The sequence below is a fragment of the Ranitomeya variabilis genome, chromosome 1 (assembly GCF_051348905.1).
Source record: "Ranitomeya variabilis isolate aRanVar5 chromosome 1, aRanVar5.hap1, whole genome shotgun sequence".
NCBI lineage: Eukaryota > Metazoa > Chordata > Amphibia > Anura > Dendrobatidae > Ranitomeya > Ranitomeya variabilis.
This window is the reverse complement of record NC_135232.1, coordinates 477,069,082-477,094,034: the sequence shown is the minus strand read 5'-3', so window position 1 is coordinate 477,094,034 and position 24,953 is coordinate 477,069,082. Positions and strand designations below refer to the sequence as shown.

The following is a 24,953-nucleotide window of genomic DNA, read 5'->3' as shown; positions in this document are numbered from 1 at the left end:
CCCTCCCTTCTCAAAGTGTTAAAGATAGGGGCAATGAGTAGGTCTTACACAGAATTTCAGTGTAGAGAGGGGAGAAAGTATATCAGGGAGGGCAGAGAAAACAGGCTGCAGATCAGGAGGAAAGCACATGAAGGAGAAATAAGTGCAAGATAGTATCTGGGCTGATATATATACTTGTAAGCTAAAGAAAACAGCAGCACCCTGGATTCACACAGACCTGGGAGAGACATTCCCACAAAAGAAAAATCTGAAACTTGGAAAAACTCCTTTAACTTTCCTAAAACGTAAAATCAAGCATATTCAATGACAAATGATTGGTGAACAATTATCACATTTTGTTTTTCAGAAATGGAAAATTCTACAATGGAGCAAATGTTTAATGAAACTTGTCTGTGGTGGAATCAAAGTTTAAATGGCTTACAAGAAATATACAAAGTAAGTGATTATAATGGCGGAAGCTTATCTGCTCTGAGAACTAGAGGATGCAACAAACATGATTTTTGTCTCCCCTGGTATCATGTCGTGAGGCCCCCATACACGTGATATACTTTGTCAATCTCTCCAAAATTGCTATGTTTGGCCAACTTTACTCTGATATGCCTTTAGTACTGCGCCATGTTTGGCTATATGCTTCCCTAAGGGGGACTACCTCTATATGGCTTTTGACGTAGAATTGCACAATATACTTGTACATTTTTGTGTTGGATCCATAAGGAATCCAACAACAGAAAATTCTAAATCCCTCTGCATGCAGTCATTAATATATAGAAATAAAGTAGATCATCATAGACCTTTATATGTGCTGAATTATGGCTCTATAGAACTCGGAGTTTGTAATAGCAGGGTTGTCAACTTGACTTTTTATGTTTACTGTACGACATAAAAAAATCACAGACAGAATATTTCTTAGAGACGCATGGGAAAACCATAAAGTCATTGTGATTATAAGTGAAACTGGTTACAGCCAATAATTCTGATATGAAGACATTATCTGCATTCACTGTATATTGATGATAATTACAGTCAAAATAATTTATTTCCGTTGTTTACAGACAGGGCAAAAAGTGCCCTATTTTTATGGACTGTCCTGCAATTTCTGGATGGTTGACAACCCAGTGTAAAAGTCATAATAACAATTTATGCATGAGCCCTAACAAAGAGATCCAAATCAAACAAATTATTAACCTATTTACCTCTGAGGGTGGTTTGCACCTTCATGACCAGGCCAATTTTTACCACTGTTACTTTATGAGGTTATAACTCTGGAATGCTTTAATGGACCCCACTGATTATGAGAATGTTTTTTCATGACATATTGTACTTCACGATAGTGGTAAAAGTTCTTTGATATATTGTAACTTGCGCTTATTTGTGAAAAAAACGTAAATTTGGGGAAATTTTGAAATTTTACAGCTTTGAATAACAAAGATATGTCACACAAAATAGTTAATAAGTAACATTTCCCACATGCCTACTTTACATCAGCACAATTTTGGAAACAATTTTTTTGTTAGGAAGTTATAAGAGTGAAAAGTTAACCTGCGATTTCTAATTTTTACAACAAAATTTGCAAAACCATTTTTTTTAGGGACTACATCACATTTGAAGTCACTTTGAGGGGCATATATGACAGAAAATACCCAAAAGTGACCCAATTCTAGAAACTGCACCCCTCAAGGTGCTCAAAACCACATTCAAGAAGTTTATTAACCATTCACATGCTTCACAGGAATTTTTGAAATGTGGAAAAAAAATGAACATTTAACTTTTTTCACAAAAAGTTTACTTCAGATTCAATTTTTTTTAATTTTAACTAGGGTAACAGGAAAAGGACAGCAAAATTTGTTGTGTAATTTCTCCTGAGTACGCTGATACCCTTTTTGATGGAGAAAACCACTGTTTGAGCACATGACAGAGGTCGGAAAGGAAGGAGCGCCATTTAACTTTTTGAATGCAAAATTTGCTGGAACAATTTGCGGACGTCATGTCGCATTTGAAGAGCCTCTGATGTGAATAAACAGTGAAAATCCCCCACAAGTGTCACCATTTTGGTATCTAGACCCCTCAGGGAACTGATCTAGATGTGTAGTGTGCACATTGAACCCTGAAGTGAGTCACAGAAGTTTATAACGTTGAGCCGTAAAATTAAAAAAAAATTCTAATTTTCCCCACAAATATGTTTTTAGCACAAAATTTTGCATTTTCATAAGGGTAACAGGAGAAATTGCATTAAACAATTGTTGTGTAATTTCTCCTGAGTACGCCAATACCGCATATGAGGTAGAAAACTGCTGTTTGGGCTCAGAAGGGAAGGAGCTCCATTTGACTTTTTGAAAATAAAATTTCCTGGAATCATTAGCGGATGTGATGTCCCATTTGGAGAGCCACTGATGTGACTAAACAGTGGAAATCCCCCACAAGTGACCCCATTTTGGAAACTAGACCCCTCAAGGAACGCAGAATTTGCTGAATTTCTTTTGGATGAAGAGCCATTTCTCTTTTCGAGTGCCTTTGTGCTATCAGAAATGTGGAAGCCCCCTATATTTCAGTTAACAGATGACAGATCTGAGTGGGGCTTGCTTTTTTTGTGGATTGATTTGAAGCCTTTATTGGGAACATTTTACATAATGTTTGGGGTCACATTTATACGGCGCTCTACGCTGAGCACTTACTTTGGGGTTTCCATCTAAATCTCTGAGTGAGGTGATTCAGATGAAACCCCCAATCCATTCACTATAATGAGGCAGCAGAGTTACTCTGGACTCCTTCTGGCCTCTGATGAGTGTTGCTCTTCTTTTGAGAAGTGCACAAAACTGTGGCCGATTGCACTTTCATGCAATCCTAAAAAGATGGACACCATCAGATCACAGGTCCCATGGTGTCCACAGTGCCTCCATCTGCCTCATTATTGGGAATCTTCTGCTGGTGGTTCTGTCTTAAAGAGACTCTGTCACCTGAATTTGGAGGGAACAATTTTCAGTCATATGGGCGGGGTTTTCGGGTGTTTGATTCACCCTTTCCTTACCCGCTGGCTGCATGCTGGCTGCAATATTGGATTGAAGTTCATTCTCTGTCCTCCATAGTACAGGCCTGCGTAAGGCAAGATTGCCTTGTGCAGGCATGTACTACAGAGGACAGAGAATGAACTTCAATCCAATATTGCAGCCAGCATGCAGCCAGCGGGTAAGGAAAGGGTGAATCAAACACCCGAAAACCCCGCCTCTATGGCTGAAAATTGTTCCCTCCAAATTCAGGTGACAGAGTCCCTTTAATCATGTGTTTCAGAGATTTGCATGGAAACCCCAGTGTATGGTCTCAGCGCAGAGCGCAGAATAAATGTGAGCTGAGCCTTACTGTGATCTTTGGGAGGCAGAATTAAAAAATCAATAGCAGATGAAGAATTGTTTTTATTTTTTTATGCCGTTCCTCATGTGGTATAAGTGATTAGGTGACTTTATTCTTCTGGTCGATGTGATTACAGCAATACCAGATTTTGTATTGGGTTTTGATGTTTGATTGCGTTCACACACTAAAATATTTTGAGAGCTAAAATTTTTTGATATTTTGGTCCACAGAGTCATGTGAGGGCTTGTTTTTTGCTGTACAAGTTGACATTTTTATTGGTACCATTTTCAGACATGTGACATTTTTTGATCGCTTTTTATTCTGATATTTGGGAGTCAGGATGAACAAAAAACAGTAATTTGTTTTTAATGTTTTTCCGTGTGTGATAAAATTGATAAGGCAGTTTTATTCTTCAGGTAAGTCTGATTTCAGCGATACCACAGTTATATCGATTTTTTTATATTTTGGCACTTTTACACAATAAAAACTATTTATAACTTTTTTATGTTTCCGCTGATGGAGCTGTATGGCAGCTTGTTTTTTGCGGGACAAGATGACGGTTTTCAGCGGTACCATGTTTATTTATATTCATCTTTTTGTTTGGTGGTATGATGATAAAGCATTGTTTTGTGTCTTGTTTTTTATTTATTTTTTATGCTGTTCACTAAAGGGGTTAACTAGTTTGACAGTTTCATAGGTCAGGTTGTTCCAGACGTAGTGATACCAAACATGTACTTTTATTGTTTATATATATATATATTTTTTTTTTTTTTCATGTAAATATTTATTTAAGGGTACAATATATTTAGAGTTTTAAATTATTTTTTTTTTATATATATTTTTACAATTATATTTAAAAACTTTTTTTAACTTTGTAATTTGTCCCACTATGGGGCTATCATTTTTTCCAGGCTCATCGCTTGTATAGCATGGAGATGCAGGAGCATCCCTATACTATGCAAACTTTCAGCGCATGTGAGCATGATCAAGGAACTTTGCTAGCTCTGGTGACCCGGATGTCATCATGACGACACGAGTCACCATGGCAACGGTTGGGAACCCGCAATGTCTTCCCTCTGCCTGCTCCAGAAATGCTGCAATTGAGTTCATTTGCTGCATTTAGGGGGTTAAAGTGCCGAAAGCGGTGCGGGACCACTCCTGGCACTGAGTTCCACGTGTCAGCTGTCAGAATCAGGCAAAAAAGAAAGGTAGGAGGTCACCATCAAAAATTAAACGGGATCTACCTGAAGCATGTCAACAACTTAAGGCATCAACAAAGAACAAGAAACATACATTTAGTCAGGGACCACCAAACAAATAGCAATGTTTATTTAGAGAATACAGAACAGCCAAAACACTTAAAAACATTTAAAAAAGACCAATTAGAATACACACCCATTGATAGAATATGACCCTGCAGACAGCAATGCTCCACAGTGTACAAATCAATGAAGGTGTTGTATGGACACCAAATACAATACAGATTACTGTAAAAAGTTAATGTCAATATTTTGGCACCAAGTACAAGGTCAGACTCACTCTGAATATATGAGAGGCTTGCAAAATGAAAGCCTATTTGTGTACCTGCGTCCAGTATACAGGCCAAAGGATAGTGTGTCAGGGAAATCCTATACACAATTTACCACATATCAAAAATCTGGCATGAGTAACACAACCGCAAAGGTAACACAATGAGAAATGTAGCCTTAAAGATACAATATTAAACCTAATAGGAAAATAAATAGGAAGCATGCATATGGTGTTAGTTCCATAGATGCAACATGAATAATGTAAGCCTACCTGCGTCTGTAATGATACAAAGTCGCAATGGGGCCAAGGACAAATTGGTGCCTAAAGAACAAGAACAGAGTATGTTGCAGCCATCGGTGGGATGCGCAGAAGCCTGACGCATGTCGCCACACCAGTGGCTTCTTCAAGCAAACCCACAAATATAAATAAGGATTCCCAAATAATGTGATCCAGGTCAGCTGAGAGACGTGCTAGCTTGGGACCGGGAGTTTTATCAGTGGTCTGATATTAAGTGCCTGAATTTGGGTGCACGTGTACACTGTGCACTCTGATGTGAGCACGCGGAGAGAATGACAGACTGCACATGCGAGGGAAAGAGAAGACGTTCAAATGTTATAAGCAAAGTATGAGAAGTGTTCGACGTATGTGAATGTGCAGCGCCCCAGAGTCCTGGTCGTTGCAGTACTGTCCGCCGCTAAGGGGGGCTATGGTACGTCTGATGGCACTGAAGGAGTTCTTCTGACCAGGTATCACAGACACCAATACATTTCACAGTCTGGCCTCCAGGGGGAGCTAAGGGCACTATTCAGTAGGCCACTCCTCACAGTCTGGTAAAACTGGGGGTTAGATAGGAAGTTAGATGAGAAAGCTGACTGGGTTGGAACCAGGCAACACCTTGTGGCGGAGGGTGTTGCAGGGGAAGATTCAGAGGGGTCCCTGTCAGGGGTGGGATCCTGACAGAGGCCTAGCAACCAGAGAGAACGTTACGGGACCGCGCCTGCACGATATAGCGGCGGTACCCCAAGAAAGGATAAGAAGCGAGATTTATTGTGCTGAGTGAGAAACGAGATCAACGCGACAAGGAGAATACCAGTAGGAGTCGTGCTGTAAGACGAGGCAACATCCTATTGAGGCGCATAACCGGTGGCCGGAACGCCGAGGAAGTATAGAGCTCCAAGCCAAACTTCAAACCTACGGCAGGACAGTCAGTTACAGGCGGGCTGTCTCATCCAGACCCAGGAAGACACAGGGGGGTAACAACAGGAGTGGGGCGATGCTGGAGTCCCGGAAGAGCTCCGAGCCTCCCCGTCATACGGGTGCGTCCTAACCGTAAGATCAGGGGGACGTAGAGGGAGAACATCAGAATCGAGTTGTGAGGGAACGCGAGAAACAGACACAACAGTTGTGGGTGCTATCCCGTAAGCACAGCAGGGGAGGACCACAACACACAAGTGCAGGAAGGTAGGCACAGATTTCCACCTGCAAAGGGAACTCTGGAGGTGCCATCGGACCGGCCGGACTTGCGCAGCCTGGTTAACCGTATTCCGGATTGAGGACTCAGAAGCCTTCAGTAAAGAGGTAAATAGACTGCAACCTGGTGTCCTCGTTATTGACCGCGTCCGGCACTACACCGCACCATAACATCAGTACTATACTACCACCTTTCATTGTGCGCCCCTCAGCAGGGTCACGGACCGGGTCTAGCCACCGTGACAACCCCAGAGCAGAGACTCAGAGGCCCGGTGCCGGGTACCCCTCGGCCCTGCGGCAGTGGGGGCACTACAACTTGGCGTTACGAACAGGATCTACTTAAGCCTGAAGAATCGGGTCATGTGTGCCTTGGAACTGTGATTTATTATACTTGGACTGTGACTTATTGCAAAGACTGTGCTGTGCCACTTGCTGCCAAAATCGCTGCCATTATAGCGCTGAGGAAAGCGCAGGAGAAGAAGAGGGGCGTGGAGTGGGCGTAGACAAGCTGGAGAGCGCGAAGGACAATGGCCGCCCAGTCTAAATATTGTTGCATTCTGAGGACGTGTCCGTCAACAGCTGAGGTCCGCCTTCTCATCCTCTTTGGAGGGTGGAGACCATGGAGACGGGGCCGCCCACGAAAGAGACCGCGGGAAGAGGACACCAGAGAAGAAACGAAGATGGCGACGCCGGGAGCACCGCGTGGGAATGACCCGACTCAGCGAGAGGCTGCACAACCCGACACAGCCCCGGACACGCCATCGTTGCGGGAACTGACCCTTGCGGAGTTACCGATGGGTCGATCCCCCTTGCCACCATCCGAGGAGTGTGTGGCTGCAGCCGAGGCCCGGCAGATAGCCTACCGCCTGGAGGCCGACGCCCGCGTGATCGCCCGGCTGGGCCAACCTACGGAGATCCGCCTGTCTCCGGTGTTCCCCGCTTCTTTTATCTCGACCGCGGCGGAGTGTGAGCTGCAGGCACAGGGCCTGAGGATCCTGCCGGAGGCGGAGCACCTGCAGCGCCTGATGACAGCGTGGTGGAACAGACCCCAACCCGCAGCCCAGGTCGATCTGAGGAGCGTTGAGGAGGTTCCACCGTCACACTGGGGTGTGGTGATATCCTTTAACTCCCGGAAAGGAAGGGGAGTTATCCAGGAGATCGGGGAGCCACTACAGGTCCGTGTTGATTGGGAGGAAGTGGTGCCCTGTGGGGGAAGGTACGATTCCGACCTGGAGCCCGGCGACGCAGTGACCTATACCCGGTGGAGGAGGGAAGCTGGTGAAATGGGCTGGATAGCTCGGGGCGTCCAGCGGTGTGTCGCACTCCAGGCCGATGCCGGAACTCCGGAGGATGAGCCTTCTGCAGGGAAGGTACCGGAGCCCGTCCCCGCGGAACCTCAGGAGGTCCGGGTCCACCGCGTGCCTCTGGGTCGCGCTCACCCACAAGCAAGGCGGGCATCCCGACGAGGGATCCTGTCGCTGCTGGAGCCAGGACCGGCCCTTGCTACACCAAGGCGGCCCGTTGGCCGGGTGAGGCCTGGAAGAAGACCACCCACTGCACAGCTACAAGATGAGTAAGCAAAAATGCTTTAATGATTGTACATAGTTAATTGTTTTCACCGTTTTGCTGCTAAAACCCGCCCAGGGTTATTCTTAAAGGGATCCCTTTGTTGACCCGGGATCCCTATTGTTTTTGTTTGTTTTCTACTTTTGCACAGTTATCAAAGGACTGCCGAATCATGGACGGTGAATGATTCAAAAACTGATATTGTAAATAGTTTGCACCTTCTTAAAGGTGCTCTCTACTGGTTTTACATAAAGAAAAGGACACTTTGCGAAGAAACTGTTCCTGAAAGCAGTACTGGAGTCCTTATTGCAAACAGACTTGCAGCTTGAGAAGTTGCACTACCTCATAGAGACTTGGTCCCCTTTTAAAGGGGATGTTCATTGATAGCACTTAGAGAATGGTGATGCTCTAAAAGAAGAAGTAATAATGCTGATATGTAAAAGTTAAATGTAACAAGCTAGTTAATTGTCAGAAATGTTTAATAATGTTGATAGAAGAATGAGGACAGGAAGTGAACCCGTACGGGGTTAGTTAGTGAGTCCTCCTAGGAGCCAAACAGAAATGGCTCAGTGATCTTGAACTGAAAGAAAAATGATATGTTCTATACTGTGTATAGTAGTGGAAAGACAGTAGGCTCGGGCGGAAAGGGGCGGTCCTGTACAGAAAGGAGAGGCAGCAGGCCTGGAGCAGTTAGGACAGGCGGTCCTGCAGACGTAAAGAAGGAGAATGTACACTCACCGGCCACTTTATTAGGTACACCATGCTAGTAACGGGTTGGACCCCCTTTTGCCTTCAGAACTGCCTCAATTCTTCGTGGCATAGATTCAACAAGGTGCTGGAAGCATTCCTCAGAGATTTTGGTCCATATTGACATGATGGCATCACACAGTTGCCGCAGATTTGTCGGCTGCACATCCCAAAGATGCTCCATACAAGGCAGGATGGATCCATGCTTTCATGTTGTTTACGCCAAATTCTGACCCTACCATCCGAATGTCGCAGCAGAAATCGAGACTCATCAGACCAAGCAACGTTTTTCCAATCTTCTACTGTCCAATTTCGATGAGCTTGTACAAATTGTAGCCTCCGTTTCCTGTTCTTAGCTGAAAGGAGTGGTACCCGGTGTGGTCTTCTGCTGCTGTAGCCCATCTGCCTCAAAGTTCGACGCACTGTGCGTTCAGAGATGCTCTTAGGCCTACCTTGGTTGTAACGGGTGGCGATTTGAGTCACTGTTGCCTTTCTATCAGCTCGAACCAGTCTGCCCATTCTCCTCTGACCTCTGGCATCAACAAGGCATTTCCCCCCACAGAACTGCCGCTCACTGGATTTTTTTTCTTTTTCGGACCATTCTCTGTAAACCCTAGAGATGGTTGTGCGTGAAAATCCCAGTAGATCAGCAGTTTCTGAAATACTCAGACCAGCCCTTCTGGCACCAACAACCATGCCACGTTCAAAGGCACTCAAATCACCTTTCTTCCCCATACTGATGCTCGGTTTGAACTGCAGGAGATTGTCTTGACCATGTCTACATGCCTAAATGCACTGAGTTGCCGCCATGTGATTGGCTGATTAGAAATTAAGTGTTAACAAGAAGTTGGACAGGTGTACCTAATAAAGTGGCCAGTGAGTGTATAAAAGTTGAATAGCCTTATAATGTGATTATAAGAAGGTATTTAGTGGATTCAGCGAGTACGTCCTTAAAGGCAAAGTTAAATTATTGTTCAAAAGTTTTTGCACTTAGTAGAATACCCGGTTGGGTAAGAAAAGTTATTTATAGTCTGTTATTTAAAGTATTTAACCATGTTTGTAACGTTCAAGTGTCCTCACCTCCCATAAAGGGTAGCTCTGTTAAAAAGTTTACTTGTACTTGCATTTTCAAAATTGTATGTCTTTTTGCTAACATGTATTGTTGTTTTCTTCCCAGTCCAGGAGTACTGGATTTAACCGGGGGGGAGTGCAGTGCCCCAGAGTCCTGGTCGTTGCAGTACTGTGGCTCCACCGCTAAGGGGGGCTATGGTACGTCTGATGGCACTGAAGGAGTTCATCTGACCAGGTATCACAGACAGCAATACATTTCACAGTCTGGCCTCCAGGGGGAGCTAAGGGCACTATTCAGTAGGCCACTCCTCACAGTCTGGTAAAACTGGGGGTTAGATAGGAAGTTAGATGAGAAAGCTGACTGGGTTGGAACCAGGCAACACCTTGTGGCGGAGGGTGTTGCAGGGGAAGATTCAGAGGGGTCCCTGTCAGGGGTGGGATCCTGACAGAGGCCTAGCAACCAGAGAGAACGTTACGGGACCGCGCCTGGACGATATAGCGGCGGTACCCCAAGAAAGGATAAGAAGCAAGATTTATTGTGCTGAGTGAGAAACGAGATCAACGCGACAAGGAGAATACCAGTAGGAGTCGTGCTGTAAGACGAGGCAACATCCTATTGAGGCGCATAACCAGTGGCCGGAACGCCGAGGAAGTATAGAGCTCCAAGCCAAACTTCAAACCTACGGCAGGACAGTCAGTTACAGGCGGGCTGTCTCATCCAGACCCAGGAAGACACAGGGGGGTAACAACAGGAGTGGGGCGACGCTGGAGTCCCGGAAGAGCTCCGAACCTCCCCGTCATACGGGTGCGTCCTAACCGTAAGATCAGGGGGACGTAGAGGGAGAACATCAGAATCGAGTTGTGAGGGAACGCGAGAAACAGACACAACAGTTGTGGGTGCTATCCCGTAAGCACAGCAGGGGAGGACCACAACACACAAGTGCAGGAAGGTAGGCACAGATTTCCACCTACAAAGGGAACTCTGGAGGTGCCATCGGACCGGCCGGACTTGCGCAGCCTGGTTAACCGTATTCCGGATTGAGGACTCAGAAGCCTTCAGTAAAGAGGTAAATAGACTGCAACCTGGTGTCCTCGTTATTGACCGCGTCCGGCACTACACCGCACCATAACATCAGTACTATACTACCACCTTTCATTGTGCGCCCCTCAGCAGGGTCACGGACCGGGTCTAGCCACCGTGACAACCCCAGAGCAGAGACTCAGAGGCCCGGTACCGGGTACCCCTCGGCCCTGCGGCAGTGGGGGCGCTACAAATGTGCTTATACTTAAGGCAGATACCCCTAACAATCACATATGCAAGTGGAAGGAATAATCACCAGGGGGCAAGCGAGTTTACATCCCCATTGAGCAGACACAAATACTACAGCTGTTTTTATGGGTACAGAGATATAAACATAAATATAAGAGATGTCCAAACAATTCATATTAACCAAAACTAATGCTAGGTTGAGATATAAACAAAAAAATTAGAATAACGAACATAAAATAATAAGGTATTAATTTGTATCTATTGATTCATTATATACACTGTAACTAGGTTCCCCAAGGGGAAGAATAGGGAAAAAAGGGATTAAGGTCCCAAAATAAAAACACATATGTACCCCAGTGAATCTCACTATCAGCAAAAAGAGGGGGGATAAGTGTCGGCTCAGAGCAGATAGAGTTTCCCATATACTGAGATGTGACAAGGACAATGCCATATGAAAAATGGACATACCATCAATTAGGTCAAAGCAACAAATAAGACATCCATTACTAAGTCACATACCATCAAAATGTTAATCTAAAGCAGCTGTGGGAAACCTCAGGCCCCAGGGCCATTTATGGCCCTCGATGACCTTTTATCATGGGGTCTCAGTGGATAGCACTGCAGCCTTGCAGTGCTGGAATCCAGGGTTCAAATCCCACCAAGTACAACATCTGCAAGGAGTTTGTATGTTCTCCCCGTGTTTGCGTGGGTTTCCTCCGGGTACTCCGGTTTCCTCCCACATTTCAAAGACATACTGATAGGGAGTTTAGATTGTGAGCCCCATCAGGGACAGCAATGATAATGTGTGCAAAAAAAACCTAAAAGGCAAGGTTCACATTGCATTAATGGCAATGCGCTGATGGCATCCATTACATAGCGGCATGAACGCTATGTAACGGATGCGTTAGCACATCCATTGACTGCCACTATGTAGCGCATCACTAACGCATGTCATAAGCGGCATGAATTAGTGATGTGCCGTCATTCTGTGAAGGACCCTCGGACCTGGGCTGCAGCATTTCTGGGTCCGTCACACATAGCGCAGATGGAGCATCTGCGCTATCGCGATCGCATAACGCAATCTTAGAAAAGGCACTAGCGTTGCGCAGTCCGTTTAACGCATCAAAGTAGTTTAGACGGGGCACCACGGATCGTGGGATCACATAAAGACCTAAAATTAACCAGTAAAGCAAAAAAAGAGAAACAGACTAGGTCTATAGTATGAAGGATCACCACACAAGACTATGGCTATAATAATAGAGACACAATTTTATTCAAATAACAATATATATATATAGCAAACCACATACATTTTTTAAAAACACTTAAAAAGGCATATACTTTGCCATTCAACACAAACCCACAATAGGGTTAGTAGCCCACACTTTACTCACTAAATAAATGTAGTGGTTGTCCTAGTACGTCCTAAACTGCATAGACAGCATATCCTTAATTTTACAAATAGCCAAATACAGTGCAAAATAATTGCAAACCCTGTAGGTGAATATGCAGGGATGTTGGGGGTTAATAAAGTGCTTAGTACATAAGCCCCACCAAATACATCAATACACCCTAACCACCAATAAAGGGGCAGATATATAGCAACATGGCTAAGAGAAAAAAAAATAAACGTGTAAATAATAAAGAGGCCACAAAGGGCTACTAAGATCACTAGTATACTGAGCAGTTTAGCATGCTTATACAAAAAGAGATAGAGCCAAGCGGCCACCAGATAACATAACCACTTAATGGCGAACTGGCGTATAGTTACCAAAAAGTCCAGCAACCCCTAGTACGCAGTAAAGTCCTGCAGCTGGACTGGCTCTAAGTGTGGGCTACACAACTACCCAACGCGTGTCGCCACCTGGCAGACAGAAGCTATAGTCGGCGACGCCCAATGTTCAGCAGAACTATTTAAAGGCAGTGGGCGTGACCCAGCTTCCAATCCGAGTACCAGCTAAATTAACCCCGGACCAGCTAGATAGAATCTAGCCGACGCCACTGAGCGCATAGTGGACAAAAGCGGAATTACCGCTGTCTGTCGGACGCCCTAGTGCGAACAGCGTCCAACATGACAGTACCTTTTTGGAAGTGCATTTGAACAGCAAGGTGGCTTGTTGTTGAAGGGAAATAGAGGAAAAAAAATAAAAAATCTTTAAATCTTCAGCATAGCGAGTGTGAGCGAGCTGAGTGTGACCTGAGCGTAAGTGTGAACGGCGGTAAGTGTGACTTGTGATTCAGTGAGGAGGTATTTGGAAGGCTTTTAACAAATAACTGTGTGAATTTGTGTGAGTTGTTGAATTTGGAGTAGCTATATTCACAAGGGGTTAACTTAGGGTGGGCGGTCATAATCAAGGGTTTATAAGGGGCAGCTGTTTGGGGCTCAAGTCCTTTTTGGAAGTGCATTTGAACAGCAAGGTGGCTTGTTGTTGAAGGGAAATAGAGGGAAAAAAAAAAAAATCTTTAAATCTTCAGCATAGCGAGTGTGAGCGAGCTGAGCGTAAGTGTGAACGGCGGTAAGTGTGACTTGTGACTCAGTGACTTTGGAATCAGGGAGTTTCCAAGGGAGGAATTGCTGTTCCAAGTGTTAATTAATACTTTGTATTTTTTAATTTTTTTATTTAACGTTTCTGTCTGGTGCAATCCCCATTAGGAAATGTGCTCCACAATTGTTAATGCCATCCAGTGCACATCTTGCCACATGTATGCAGTCCTTGATCAGCCGGTCGAGGGTGCATACTGCTGTGCGAGATGTGAGCACGTTGTGCATTTGGAAACCCAGATACTGGATCTAAATGTGCAGCTGGCAACACTGAGATCCATAGACAATATGGAGAGGAGTCTTCTGCTCACAGAGCAGACGCTCAATGGGATAGATGAGGAGGGGGATGGTAGGATGGAGCTGCAGGACAGTGTGGCAGTTAGCTGGGTGACAGACAGAAGGCCGGGTAGAGGGAAGAGTGCCAGGGAGGCTAGTGCTGATCTGGCACACCCCAATAAGTTTGCTAAGTTGGCAGATGAGGGGGGTGCCAGTACAGGGGTAGCACTGCTGCAGCCAGGCGTGTCCTCTGAAAGCCGGAGGAGTGACTGCTCCAGTAAGGAGGGAAATAGGAGAGCAGGGCAGGCCAGACAGGTGCTGGTAGTGGGGGACTCAATTATTAGGGGAACAGATAGGGCAATCTGTCACAAAGACAGGGACCGTCGAACGGTGTGCTGCCTACCTGGCGCTCGAGTCCGACACATCGCTGATCGGGTGGACAGATTACTGGGAGGGGCTGGTGAGGACCCAGCGGTCATGGTGCACATTGGCACAAATGACAAAGTTAGAGGTAAGTGGAAGGTCCTTAAAGATGATTTCAGGGAATTAGGCTGCAAGCTGAAAGCAAGGACCTCCAATGTGGTATTTTCTGAAATACTGCCTGTACCACGTGCCACGCCAGAGAGGCAACGGGAGATTAGGGAGGTTAATAAGTGGCTCAAGAATTGGTGTAGGAAGGAGGGGTTTGGGTTCCTGCAGAACTGGGCCGACTTCTCAGTTGGCTACAGGCTCTACGCTAGGGATGGGCTGCACCTCAATGGGGAAGGTGCAGCTGTGCTTGGGGAGAAAATGGTTAGAAGGTTGGAGGAGTGTTTAAATTAGGGATTGGGGGGGAGGGTATTCATTTTATAGGAGGGGAAGATAGTGCAGATAGAGACCTGGGCACAAATAAGGAAGCTGGGGGTGGCGGTGGCATGGGGGGTGGGGTTAGAACAGCTAATAATTTAAGAAAGAATAGAGGTACAGAGAGGAACATCAAGTGCATGTATACTAATGCCAGAAGCCTCGCCAACAAAATGGACGAATTAGAACTAATGTTGTTGGAGCATAATTATGACATGGTGGGGATATCTGAAACATGGCTGGATGAGAGCCATGACTGGGCTGTTAACTTGCAGGGCTATAGTCTGTTCAGAAATGACCGTACAGATAAGCGAGGGGGTGGGGTGTGTCTGTATGTAAAATCGACCTTAAAACCCATCCTGCGTGATAATATAGGTGAATCTAATGAAAATGTAGAGTCCCTGTGGGTGGAGATAAGGGGAGGGGGAAAAATAATAAATTACTGATAGGGGTTTGTTATAAATCTCCAAAAATAATGGAAGCAATGGAGAATATCCTCGTAAAGCAAATAGATGAAGCTGCGACTCTAGGAGAAGTCATTATTATGGGGGACTTCAACTACCCTGAAATAGATTGGGGAACAGAAACCTGCAGTTCCAGTAAAGGTAATCGGTTTTTGACAACTATGAGAGACAATTACCTTTCACAACTGGTTCAGGACCCAACAAGAAGGGGGGCACTGCTTGACCTAATATTAACCAACAGGCCAGACCGCATATCAAATATAAGGGTTGGGGGTTATTTGGGGAATAGTGATCACTAGTGTTGAGCGATACCTTCCGATACTTGAAAGTATCGGTATCGGAAAGTATCGGCCGATACCGGCAAAGTATCGGATCCAATCCGATACCGATACCCGATACCAATACAAGTCAATGGGACTCAAGTATCGGACGGTATTCCTGATGGTTCCCAGGGTCTGAAGGAGAGGACACTCTCCTTCAGGCCCTGGGAACCATATTAATGTGTAAAATAAAGAATTAAAATAAAAAATATTGCTATACTCACCTCACCGAGGGAACCGGCAGCGTTATTTGCTTAAAATGCACGCTTTTCCTTCCTTCCGTGACGTCACGGCTACTGATTGGTCGCTTGCCGCCCATGTGGCCGCGACGCGACCAATCACAGCAAGCCGTGACGTAATTTTCAGGTCCTTCTAGGCATTCAGTATTTTAAAATTACGTTCCGGCTTTGTGATTGGTCGCGTCGCGGTCACATGGGCGACGCGACCAATCACAAGCCGTGACGTCACGGGAGGCAGGAGACGCGCGCATTTTAAAATGCGCGCGTGTCCAGCCTCCCGTGACGTCACGGCTTGTGATTGGTCGCGTCGCCCATGTGGCCACGACGCAACCAATCACAGCAAGCCGTGACGTAATTTCAGGTCCTTCAGGATTTTAAAATTACGTTCTGGCTTGTGATTGGTCGCGTCGCGGTCACATGGGCGACGCGACCAATCACAAGCCGTGACGTCACGGGAGGCTGGACACGCGCGCATTTTAAAATGCGCGCGTCTCCTGCCTCCCGTGACGTCACGGCTTGTGATTGGTCGCGTCGCCCATGTGACCGCGACGCGACCAATCACAAAGCCGGAACGTAATTTTAAAATACTGAATGCCTAGAAGGACCTGAAAATTACGTCACGGCTTGCTGTGATTGGTCGCATCGCAGCCACATGGGCGGCAAGCGACCAATCAGAAGCCGTGACGTCACGGAAGGAAGGAAAAGCGCGCATTTTAAGCAAACAACGCTGCCGGTTCCCTCGGTGAGGTCCAGGCTGCGTCGGAGAGGTGAGTATAGCAATATTTTTTATTTTAATTCTTTCTTTTACACATTAATGTTGTTTCGATACCGATACCACAAAAGTATCGGATCTCGGTATTGGAATTCCGATACCCGCAAGTATCGGCCGATACCCGATACTTGCGGTATCGGAATGCTCAACACTAGTGATCACGAAATAATAAGTTTTCAGGTCTCCTTTAATAAGATGTGTAGTAGAGGGGTGACAAGGACACTAAACTTCAGGAGGGCAAATTTCCAACGGATGAGAGAGGATCTTGGTGCAATTAACTGGGACGATATCCTGAGACATAAAAGTACACAAAGAAAATGGGAGACATTTATTAGCATCCTGGATAGGACCTGTGCACAGTATATACCGTATGGGAATAAACATACTAGAAATAGGAGGAAACCAATATGGCTAAATAAAGCTGTAAGGGGCGCAATAAGTGACAAAAAGAAAGCATTTAGAGAATTAAAGGAAGTAGGTAGTGAGGAGGCATTAAATAAATACAAAAAATTAAATAAATTATGTAAAAAGCAAATCAAGGCAGCAAAGATTGAGACAGAGAGACTCATTGCTAGAGAGAGCAAAAATAACCCCAAAATATTCTTTAACTACATAAATAGTAAGAAACTAAAAAATGATAGTGTTGGCCCCCTTAAAAATAGTCTGGGTGAAATGGTGGAGGAGGATGAGGAAAAAGCTAATATGCTAAATGACTTTTTTTCATCAGTATTTACAAAAGAAAATCCCATGGCAGCCAATATGACTAGTGATAATAATTCCCAATTTAATGTTACCTGCTTAACCCAGCAGGAAGTACGGCGGCGTCTAAAAATCACAAAAATTGACAAATCTCCGGGCCCGGATGGGATACACCCCCGAGTACTGCAGGAATTAAGTACAGTCATTGATAGACCATTATTTTTAATCTTTAAAGAGTCCATAATAACAGGGTCTGTACCACAGGACTGGCGTATAGCAAATGTGGTGCCAATATTCAAAAAGGGGACAAAAACTGAACTCGGAAATTATAGGCCAGTAAGTTTAACCTCTACTGTGGGTAAAATCCTGGAGGGCATTCTAAGGGATGCTATACTGGAGTATCTGAAGAGGAATAACCTCATGACCCAGTATCAGCACGGGTTTACTAGGGACCGATCATGTCAGACTAATTTGATCAGCTTCTATGAAGAGGTAAGTTCCAGTCTGGACCAAGGGAACCCAGTAGATGTAGTGTATATGGACTTTTCAAAAGCTTTTGATACGGTGCCACACAAAAGGTTGATACATAAAATGAGAATAATGGGGATAGGGGAAAATATGTGCAAGTGGGTTGAGAGTTGGCTCAGGGATAGGAAACAAAGGGTGGTTATTAATGGAGCACACTCGGACTGGGTCACGGTTAGTAGTGGGGTACCACAGGGGTCAGTATTGGGCCCTCTTCTTTTTAACATATTTATTAATGACCTTGTAGGGGGCATTCAGAGTAGAATTTCAATATTTGTAGATGACACTAAACTCTGCAGGGTAATCAATACAGGGGAGGACAATTTTATATTACAGGCTGATTTATGTAAACTAGAAGCTTGGGCTGATAAATGGCAAATGAGCTTTAATGGGGATAAATGTAAGGTCATGCACTTGGGTAGAAGTAATAAGATGTATAACTATGTGCTTAATTCTAAAACTCTGGGCAAACCCGTCAATGAAAAAGACCTGGGTGTATGGGTGGATGACAAACTCATATTCAGTGGCCAGTGTCAGGCAGTTGCTACAAAGGCAAATAAAATAATGGGATGCATTAAAAGAGGCATAGATGCTCATGAGGAGAACATAATTTTACCTCTATACAAGTCACTAGTGCGACCACACTTAGAATACTGTGCACAGTTCTGGTCTCCGGTGTATAAGAAAGACATAGCTGAACTGGAGCGGGTGCAGAGAAGAGCAACCAAGGTTATTAGAGGACTGGGGAGTCTGCCATACCAAGATAGGTTATTACACTTGGGGCTATTTAGTTTGGAAAAACGAAGACTAAGGGGTGATCTTATGTTAATGTATAAATATATGAGGGGACAGTACAAAGACCTTTCTGCTGATCTTTTTAATCATAGACCGGTGACAGGGACAAGGGGGCATCCTCTACGTCTGGAGGCAAAAAGGTTTAAGCATAATAACAGACGTGGATTCTTTACTGTAAGAGCAGTGAGACTATGGAACTCTCTGCCGTATGATGTTGTAATGAGTGACTCATTGCTTCAATTTAAGAGGGGACTAGATACCTTTCTGGAAAAGTATAATATTACAGGGTATATACACTAGATTCCTTGATAGGGCGTTGATCCAGGGAACTAGTCTGATTGCCGTATGTGGGGTCGGGAAGGAATTTTTTTCCCCATGATGGAGCTTACTCTTACCACATGGGGTTTTTTTGCCTTCCCCTGGATCAACATGTTAGGGCATGTTAGGCTATGGGTTGAACTAGATGGACTTAAAGTCTTCCTTCAACCTTAATAACTATGTAACTATGTAACCACGCCTTCTACGAGGGACCCCAGGGCCCTCACGACTTATAGGACCCGGTTTGTCCGGATGGCGGTGGTGAAACATACTGACCAGCCGATCCGCATGAATGTTCGAGGCTGGTACCCAAGACCTCTCCTCAGGCCCATAACCACGCCAGTGTACCAAGTACTGTAAAGTGCGGCGCACTACACGAGAGTCAACCACCTTGGAGACTTCAAATTCCAAATTACCATCCACCAAGACTGGAGAAGGCATTGGCGTCGCGTCCACAAGACCCACCACTTTTTTTTAGCAACGATCTGTGGAACACGTTGTGTATCTTATACACCGTAGGAAGCTCCAAACGGTAAGCTACTGGGTTAATGACGGCGACGACCCTAAATGGACCAATAAACCTTGGACCCAATTTAAGGGACGGTATTTTGAGTCTTATGTTTTTTGTGGATAACCACACCCAGTCATCCACACTCAGGTCCGGACCTGGCACACGCCTACTGTCAGCCACACGTTTGTACCTAGCACCCATGCTCAACAGGTGCTGTTTCACTCTCCTCCAGACTGATGACAGTTGTGCTCCTAACTGGTCTTCCTCCGGGACGCCGGAAGAGTCCCCCTGACTCAAAGTACAGAATTGAGGATGGAGCCCATAATCACAAAAAACGGAGACTCCCCAGAAGACTCCTGGCGGTGATTATTGATGGCAAACTCAGCCAAAGGAAGGAACGTCAACCACTCCTCCTGGATATCAGAAACAAAGCAGCATAAGTACTGCTCCAGATTTTGGTTCATACGCTCGGTCTGACCATTTGACTGAGGATGAAACGCCGAAGAATGAGACAACTTGATCCCCAGCCGTGAGCAAAATGCTTTCCAAAATTTTGCCACAAACTGAGACCCCCTATCAGAAACGATGTCAGATGGAACCCCATGAAATCTGACCACCTCCTGCACAAATACATGAGCCAGAGTCTTAGCATTAGGCAACGAAAGCAAAGACACAAAGTGCGACATTTTTGAGAACCGATCAACAATCACCAAGATGACCGTTTTCCCAGCTGAGGAGGGCAAGTCCATGATAAAATCCATGGAGAACTCCGTCCATGGCCTACTGGGTACCTCGAGAGGAAGTAGTGTGCCAGCAGGATGGGAGCGGGGAGTCTTAGCCCTAGCACATGTGGTGCAAGCCGACACGTATGAGACCACGTCCTGTCGGATTTTGGGCCACCAAAACCGACGTGACACCGACTCCAAAGTACCCCTAACCCCTGGATGGCCAGCCAGGACAGCATCATGATGCTCCGCCAAAACCTTTAAGCGGAGATGAAGTGGTACAAACGATTTGTTGATGGGAAGCTCAGATGGTACCTCCTCCTGGGCCTCGGCAATCTCAGCCTCAACCTTGGTTGTGAGAGCCGAAAACACAACACCCTTTTGGAGGATGGGTACCGGATCTTCCCGAGGTTCTCCCCCCGGAAAACACCTGGACAGAGCATCTGCCTTAGTGTTTTTAGACCCAGGTCTGTAAGTAACAACAAAGTTGAACCGCGTGAAAAACAATGCCCAGCGAGCCTGCCTGGGAGACAGACGCTTGGCAGACTCCAAATAAAGCAAACTCTTATGGTCGGTAATAACAGTAACCTGATGAACCGACCCCTCCAAGAAGTGTCGCCATTCCTCAAAGGCCAACTTGATTGCCAACAACTCCCTGTTGCCGATATCGTAGTTACGTTCGGCGGACGACAGTTTCTTGGAGAAATAGGCGCATGGACGAAAATTGCTCAAGGATGAGCCTTGTGACAGCACCGCCCCCACACCAACCTCAGACGCATCGACTTCCAAGACAAAAGGTTTCGATACGTCTGGCTGCACAAGAATGGGAGCCGAAACAAAACTGTTCTTAAGAAATTCAAATGCGTGCACAGCAGCCTCAGGCCAAACGGAGAAATTGGTACCCTTTTTAGTCATGTCAGTTAGCGGCTTAGCAATGATAGAAAAATCTTTGATAAACTTCTTATAGTAGTTAGAAAACCCAAGGAACCACTGAAATGCCTTTAGGTTATCTGGACGTTCCCAACGCAACACCGCTTGCACCTTAGTGGCGTCCATTTTAAACCCAGAAGAAGACACAATATAACCCAAGAAAGGCAACTCCTGAACCGAAAACACACATTTCTCAAGTTTTGCATAGAGCTTATTCTCTCTGAGAAGCTGTAACACCTGCCTGACATGATCTAAATGAGTATCACGGTCGCAAGAATATATGAGAATGTCATCTAGGTACACAATAACGAATTTCCCCAAAACATGCGAAAACACATCATTTATGAAATGTTGAAACACTGCAAGTGCGTTTGTCAACCCAAATGGCATCACCAAATTTTCAAAATGACCCTCAGGGGTATTAAAAGCCGTCTTCCACACATCACCTTGACCGACTCTTATGAGGTTGTACGCCCCCCTGAGGTCAAGCTTGGTAAACCACTTAGCACCTGCCACCTGGTTGAACAGATCTGGTATCAGTGGTATAGGGTATGGATCATGAACCGTAATCTGGTTTAACTCCCTGAAATCCAGACACGGGCGTAGTCCGCCATCTTTCTTCTTTACGAAGAAGAACCCCGCTGCCACAGGCGAGGATGAAGGCCTGATGTGCCCTTTGCTCAAACTTTCAGCAATGTAATCCTTTAACGCTTGTCTCTCCGGACCGGAGATGTTAAACATCCTCGCTTTAGGCAATTTGGCCCCTGGTTTAAACCTGATAGTACAGTCATAAGGGCGATGAGGTGGCAACTCTGAACAACCCTTCTCAGAGAAAACATCCGCAAAATCCAGAAGTGACTCAGGAACGCTTGAAGTCACAGCAGACACACATGTGGCCAGGCAATTCTCCTGGCAGAATTCGCTCCACTGAATTATGTCCTGAGTTTTCCAGTCGATAACCGGGTTGTGCATAGACAACTAAGGAAAACCCAAAACCACCTGTGCAGGAAGATTCCTGAGCACCTTACATGTAACCTGTTCTAAATGTAGAACCCCAATGTGAAGTTTCACCTCAGCCACAAACTCAGTAATCTCCCCCTGTGGGAGAGGAGCAGCATTGATGGTGACCACGCGGATAGGATGAGGCAGTTTTTCCACCCTAAAACCGGCTGTGCGCGCAAACTCCTCTTCAATAAGATTTGTGGCAGAACCACTATCCACAAAAACAGTGATTGGCTGCTCTCTGCCAGCGATAATAACTTTGGCAGGGAGCATGCATTGAGAAACCACCAAGGTGGATATGCATAAGCTCAGATTGGTCTCCTCCGCACCCTCTGAGCTTAGAAGTTTTCCGCCGTTGTTTTCTTAGACAGCAGAGGACAAATGTTAACAAAATGACCAGTTTTACCACAGTAAAAACAGGCTCCCTGCTTCCTGAGCATAGGGGCTCAATGCTTAACATGTGACACCCCTGCGATCTGCATAGGCTCTGTGGGCTCACCTGCAGCAACCTCACGTGAACCTAAACCCTCTCCCATAGGCGGCGTCTCACGCTCCCCCTGACGCAAACGGTGATCAATGCGGCCAACCAGACTCATAGCGGAATCTAGAGAAGCAGGAGTCTCATACATCAGGAGGGCTTTTTTAACCCTTCCAGAAACCCCATGAATAAACTGACTCCGCAGCGCGGGATCATTCCATTGTGTATCGACCGCCCAACGGCAAAATTCAGAACAGTAATCCTCTGCAACTCGCTCCCCCTGGCGAATAGCGCGTATCTTAGATTCTGCTAGAGCCATTCTGTCAGGATCATCGTAAATGTGTCCCAAAGCAGAAAAAAAACTCTCCACTGAGTTAAATGCAACAGAATCAGATGGCAAAGAAAACGCCCATGCTTGGGGGTCCCCGTTTTGTAATGACAACACCAGGCCCACACGCTGAGCCTCATTACCTGAGGAGATCGTGCGCATTCGAAAATATAGTTTGCAAGCTTCACGAAAAGTAACAAATTTACTGCGTTCCCCAGCAAACTTTTCAGGTAAAGGAAACTTAGGCTCAGCAACTCTACCTGTCGTTTCAGCTTGCACATTAGATACTACTAGTCCCTGTTGCTGCACTGCCCCCCTCAAGTCAGTGACCTGTAGGGACAGCGCCTCCAACTGGCAGGTTATGGAAGTCATGGGATCCATGGAATTCAAATAATACTGGCCGATTATAATGTCACGGGAGACCTAGGTAGGCAAAAGCTAACAACCCGGGCCCCTGTGATGTCCCTTAGACTAGGGAAACCCTGACTGACCCTCTCCCAGAGTTTACACTGATGGTGTGCATGTCTGGGCCTCCATCCTCACCCTGTCTCCTGTTTCAACCCTAAGCAGTAACCACCACCAACCACCCAGTGAGGAGACCACACCAAAACCCACAGTTAGCACAGACAAGGATAACGGAAAATATACCCCACGCCGCAGTCACACAGGAATACACTATAAATGCTCAGGGCAAAACAAATACAAATATAGGAAGGAGAAAATATGACAAAGGGAAATACACCACCAGATACGAACTCTTTCTCCTAGACCACCACTCCAGACCGAGATAACCAAGCACAAGACAGAAGCTATAATCGGCAACGCCCAATGTTCAGCAGAACTATTTAAAGGCAGTGGGCGTGACCCAGCTTCCAATCCGAGTACCAGCTAAATTAACCCCGGACCAGCTAGATAGAATCTAGCCGACGCCACTGAGCACATAGTGAACAAAAGCGGAATTACCGCTGTCTGTCGGACGCCCTAGTGTGAACAGCGTCCGACATGGTACTAGTGCAGTGAATACCGCCGGAAGTTGATGAGCGGCCCCGGAAGCAGATGTGGCCGTGAGACAGTGGGACGGGAAGATGCATCGCTGGACCGGCAAGTATAATTGTAATGTTTATTATTAATCTTATGCTTTGTTTTACAGCCCCCCCCTGCTCCATCCCATATCTGTAAAGTCCAAGCTCGATGTTCGGATGCAAGTTCGCATCATCTCTGGCACCAAGCTTGTACTCTTCAAAAAAACTCAGGCGAACCCGCCAATCCCGATCATTGGGTGTTCGCCCATCACTACAATTGAGTAGAAATTGACCTTATTTTAGAAGGAAGGTCATCTGATTCCAATGAAAGAAGTGCTAAATGAAGCAAACAATGGATATATAAGTTGCATACCTTATTGAATAGGCTTAATATATCTTTCCATACTAAGGTTTCTTACTATGATAAAGGTTACCTTTATGGCCAGAATTCCTTCAACATAGTTCAGATTGATTCAAAAATACTTTCTGGCACTTCACCCAAGTGAATTACCATCTTGTTAAAATTTTGTAATATGATTCATGCAAACTTGCATTTACGGAGTTTGAATATGTCATTTTTTGCTTTCTACCATCTTCTTGGAGGAAAATGGATATCGAGGTACTTTTCCCAGTTGATCATATATTTTTCTTTAGAGAATAAGAGATCAACATTAAATAAAGTATAGATATACTTAGTATTCCAAATAGCATTATTATCGGTATTATTAACAACAAAAAAAAATATTTCTTTCGTTAATCTTAATGGGAATTTTAAATTTATTTCTCAAATATTTTCTTATTTCAAGAAAAGTATATAATTCTATTTCTGGGAGATTATATTTTAATTTAAGATATTGAAAGTTGCAAAAAGAAGCTTTTTTATTCTCTTTTATTATCTTGGCTAGGTCTTTAATCCTATTATTTTCTCATAATTTATATGTAAAAATTAGGAATAGCCAATTTAAGTGTTAACATGGGATACTATCCTGTGTAATTGGGATAGTTTTAGACCTAGTAGCAATTTCCGTGCTATAACTGTATATTTCATAATCAGGTGAGTTGAAACATCCAAAGAATGATCTAAAAGATATGACAAAATTAACAGTAAAAAGGGTATATTATTATTAAATGCCTTTTCTAATACAGTTCACAACAATTTGTTAGA

General features: G+C 45.1%; 1 protein-coding gene across 1 annotated transcript in view; it reads left to right on the top strand.

Moving 5' to 3' along the window:
* Positions 1-24,953, top strand: part of SUSD1 (sushi domain containing 1) — a 485,342-nt gene that overhangs the window by 236,977 nt on the left and 223,412 nt on the right. Inside the window, exon 15 of the mRNA XM_077251054.1 lies at positions 347-435. Coding sequence (XP_077107169.1) covers positions 347-435 — 89 coding nt within the window. The remainder of the gene's footprint in view (positions 1-346; positions 436-24,953) is intronic.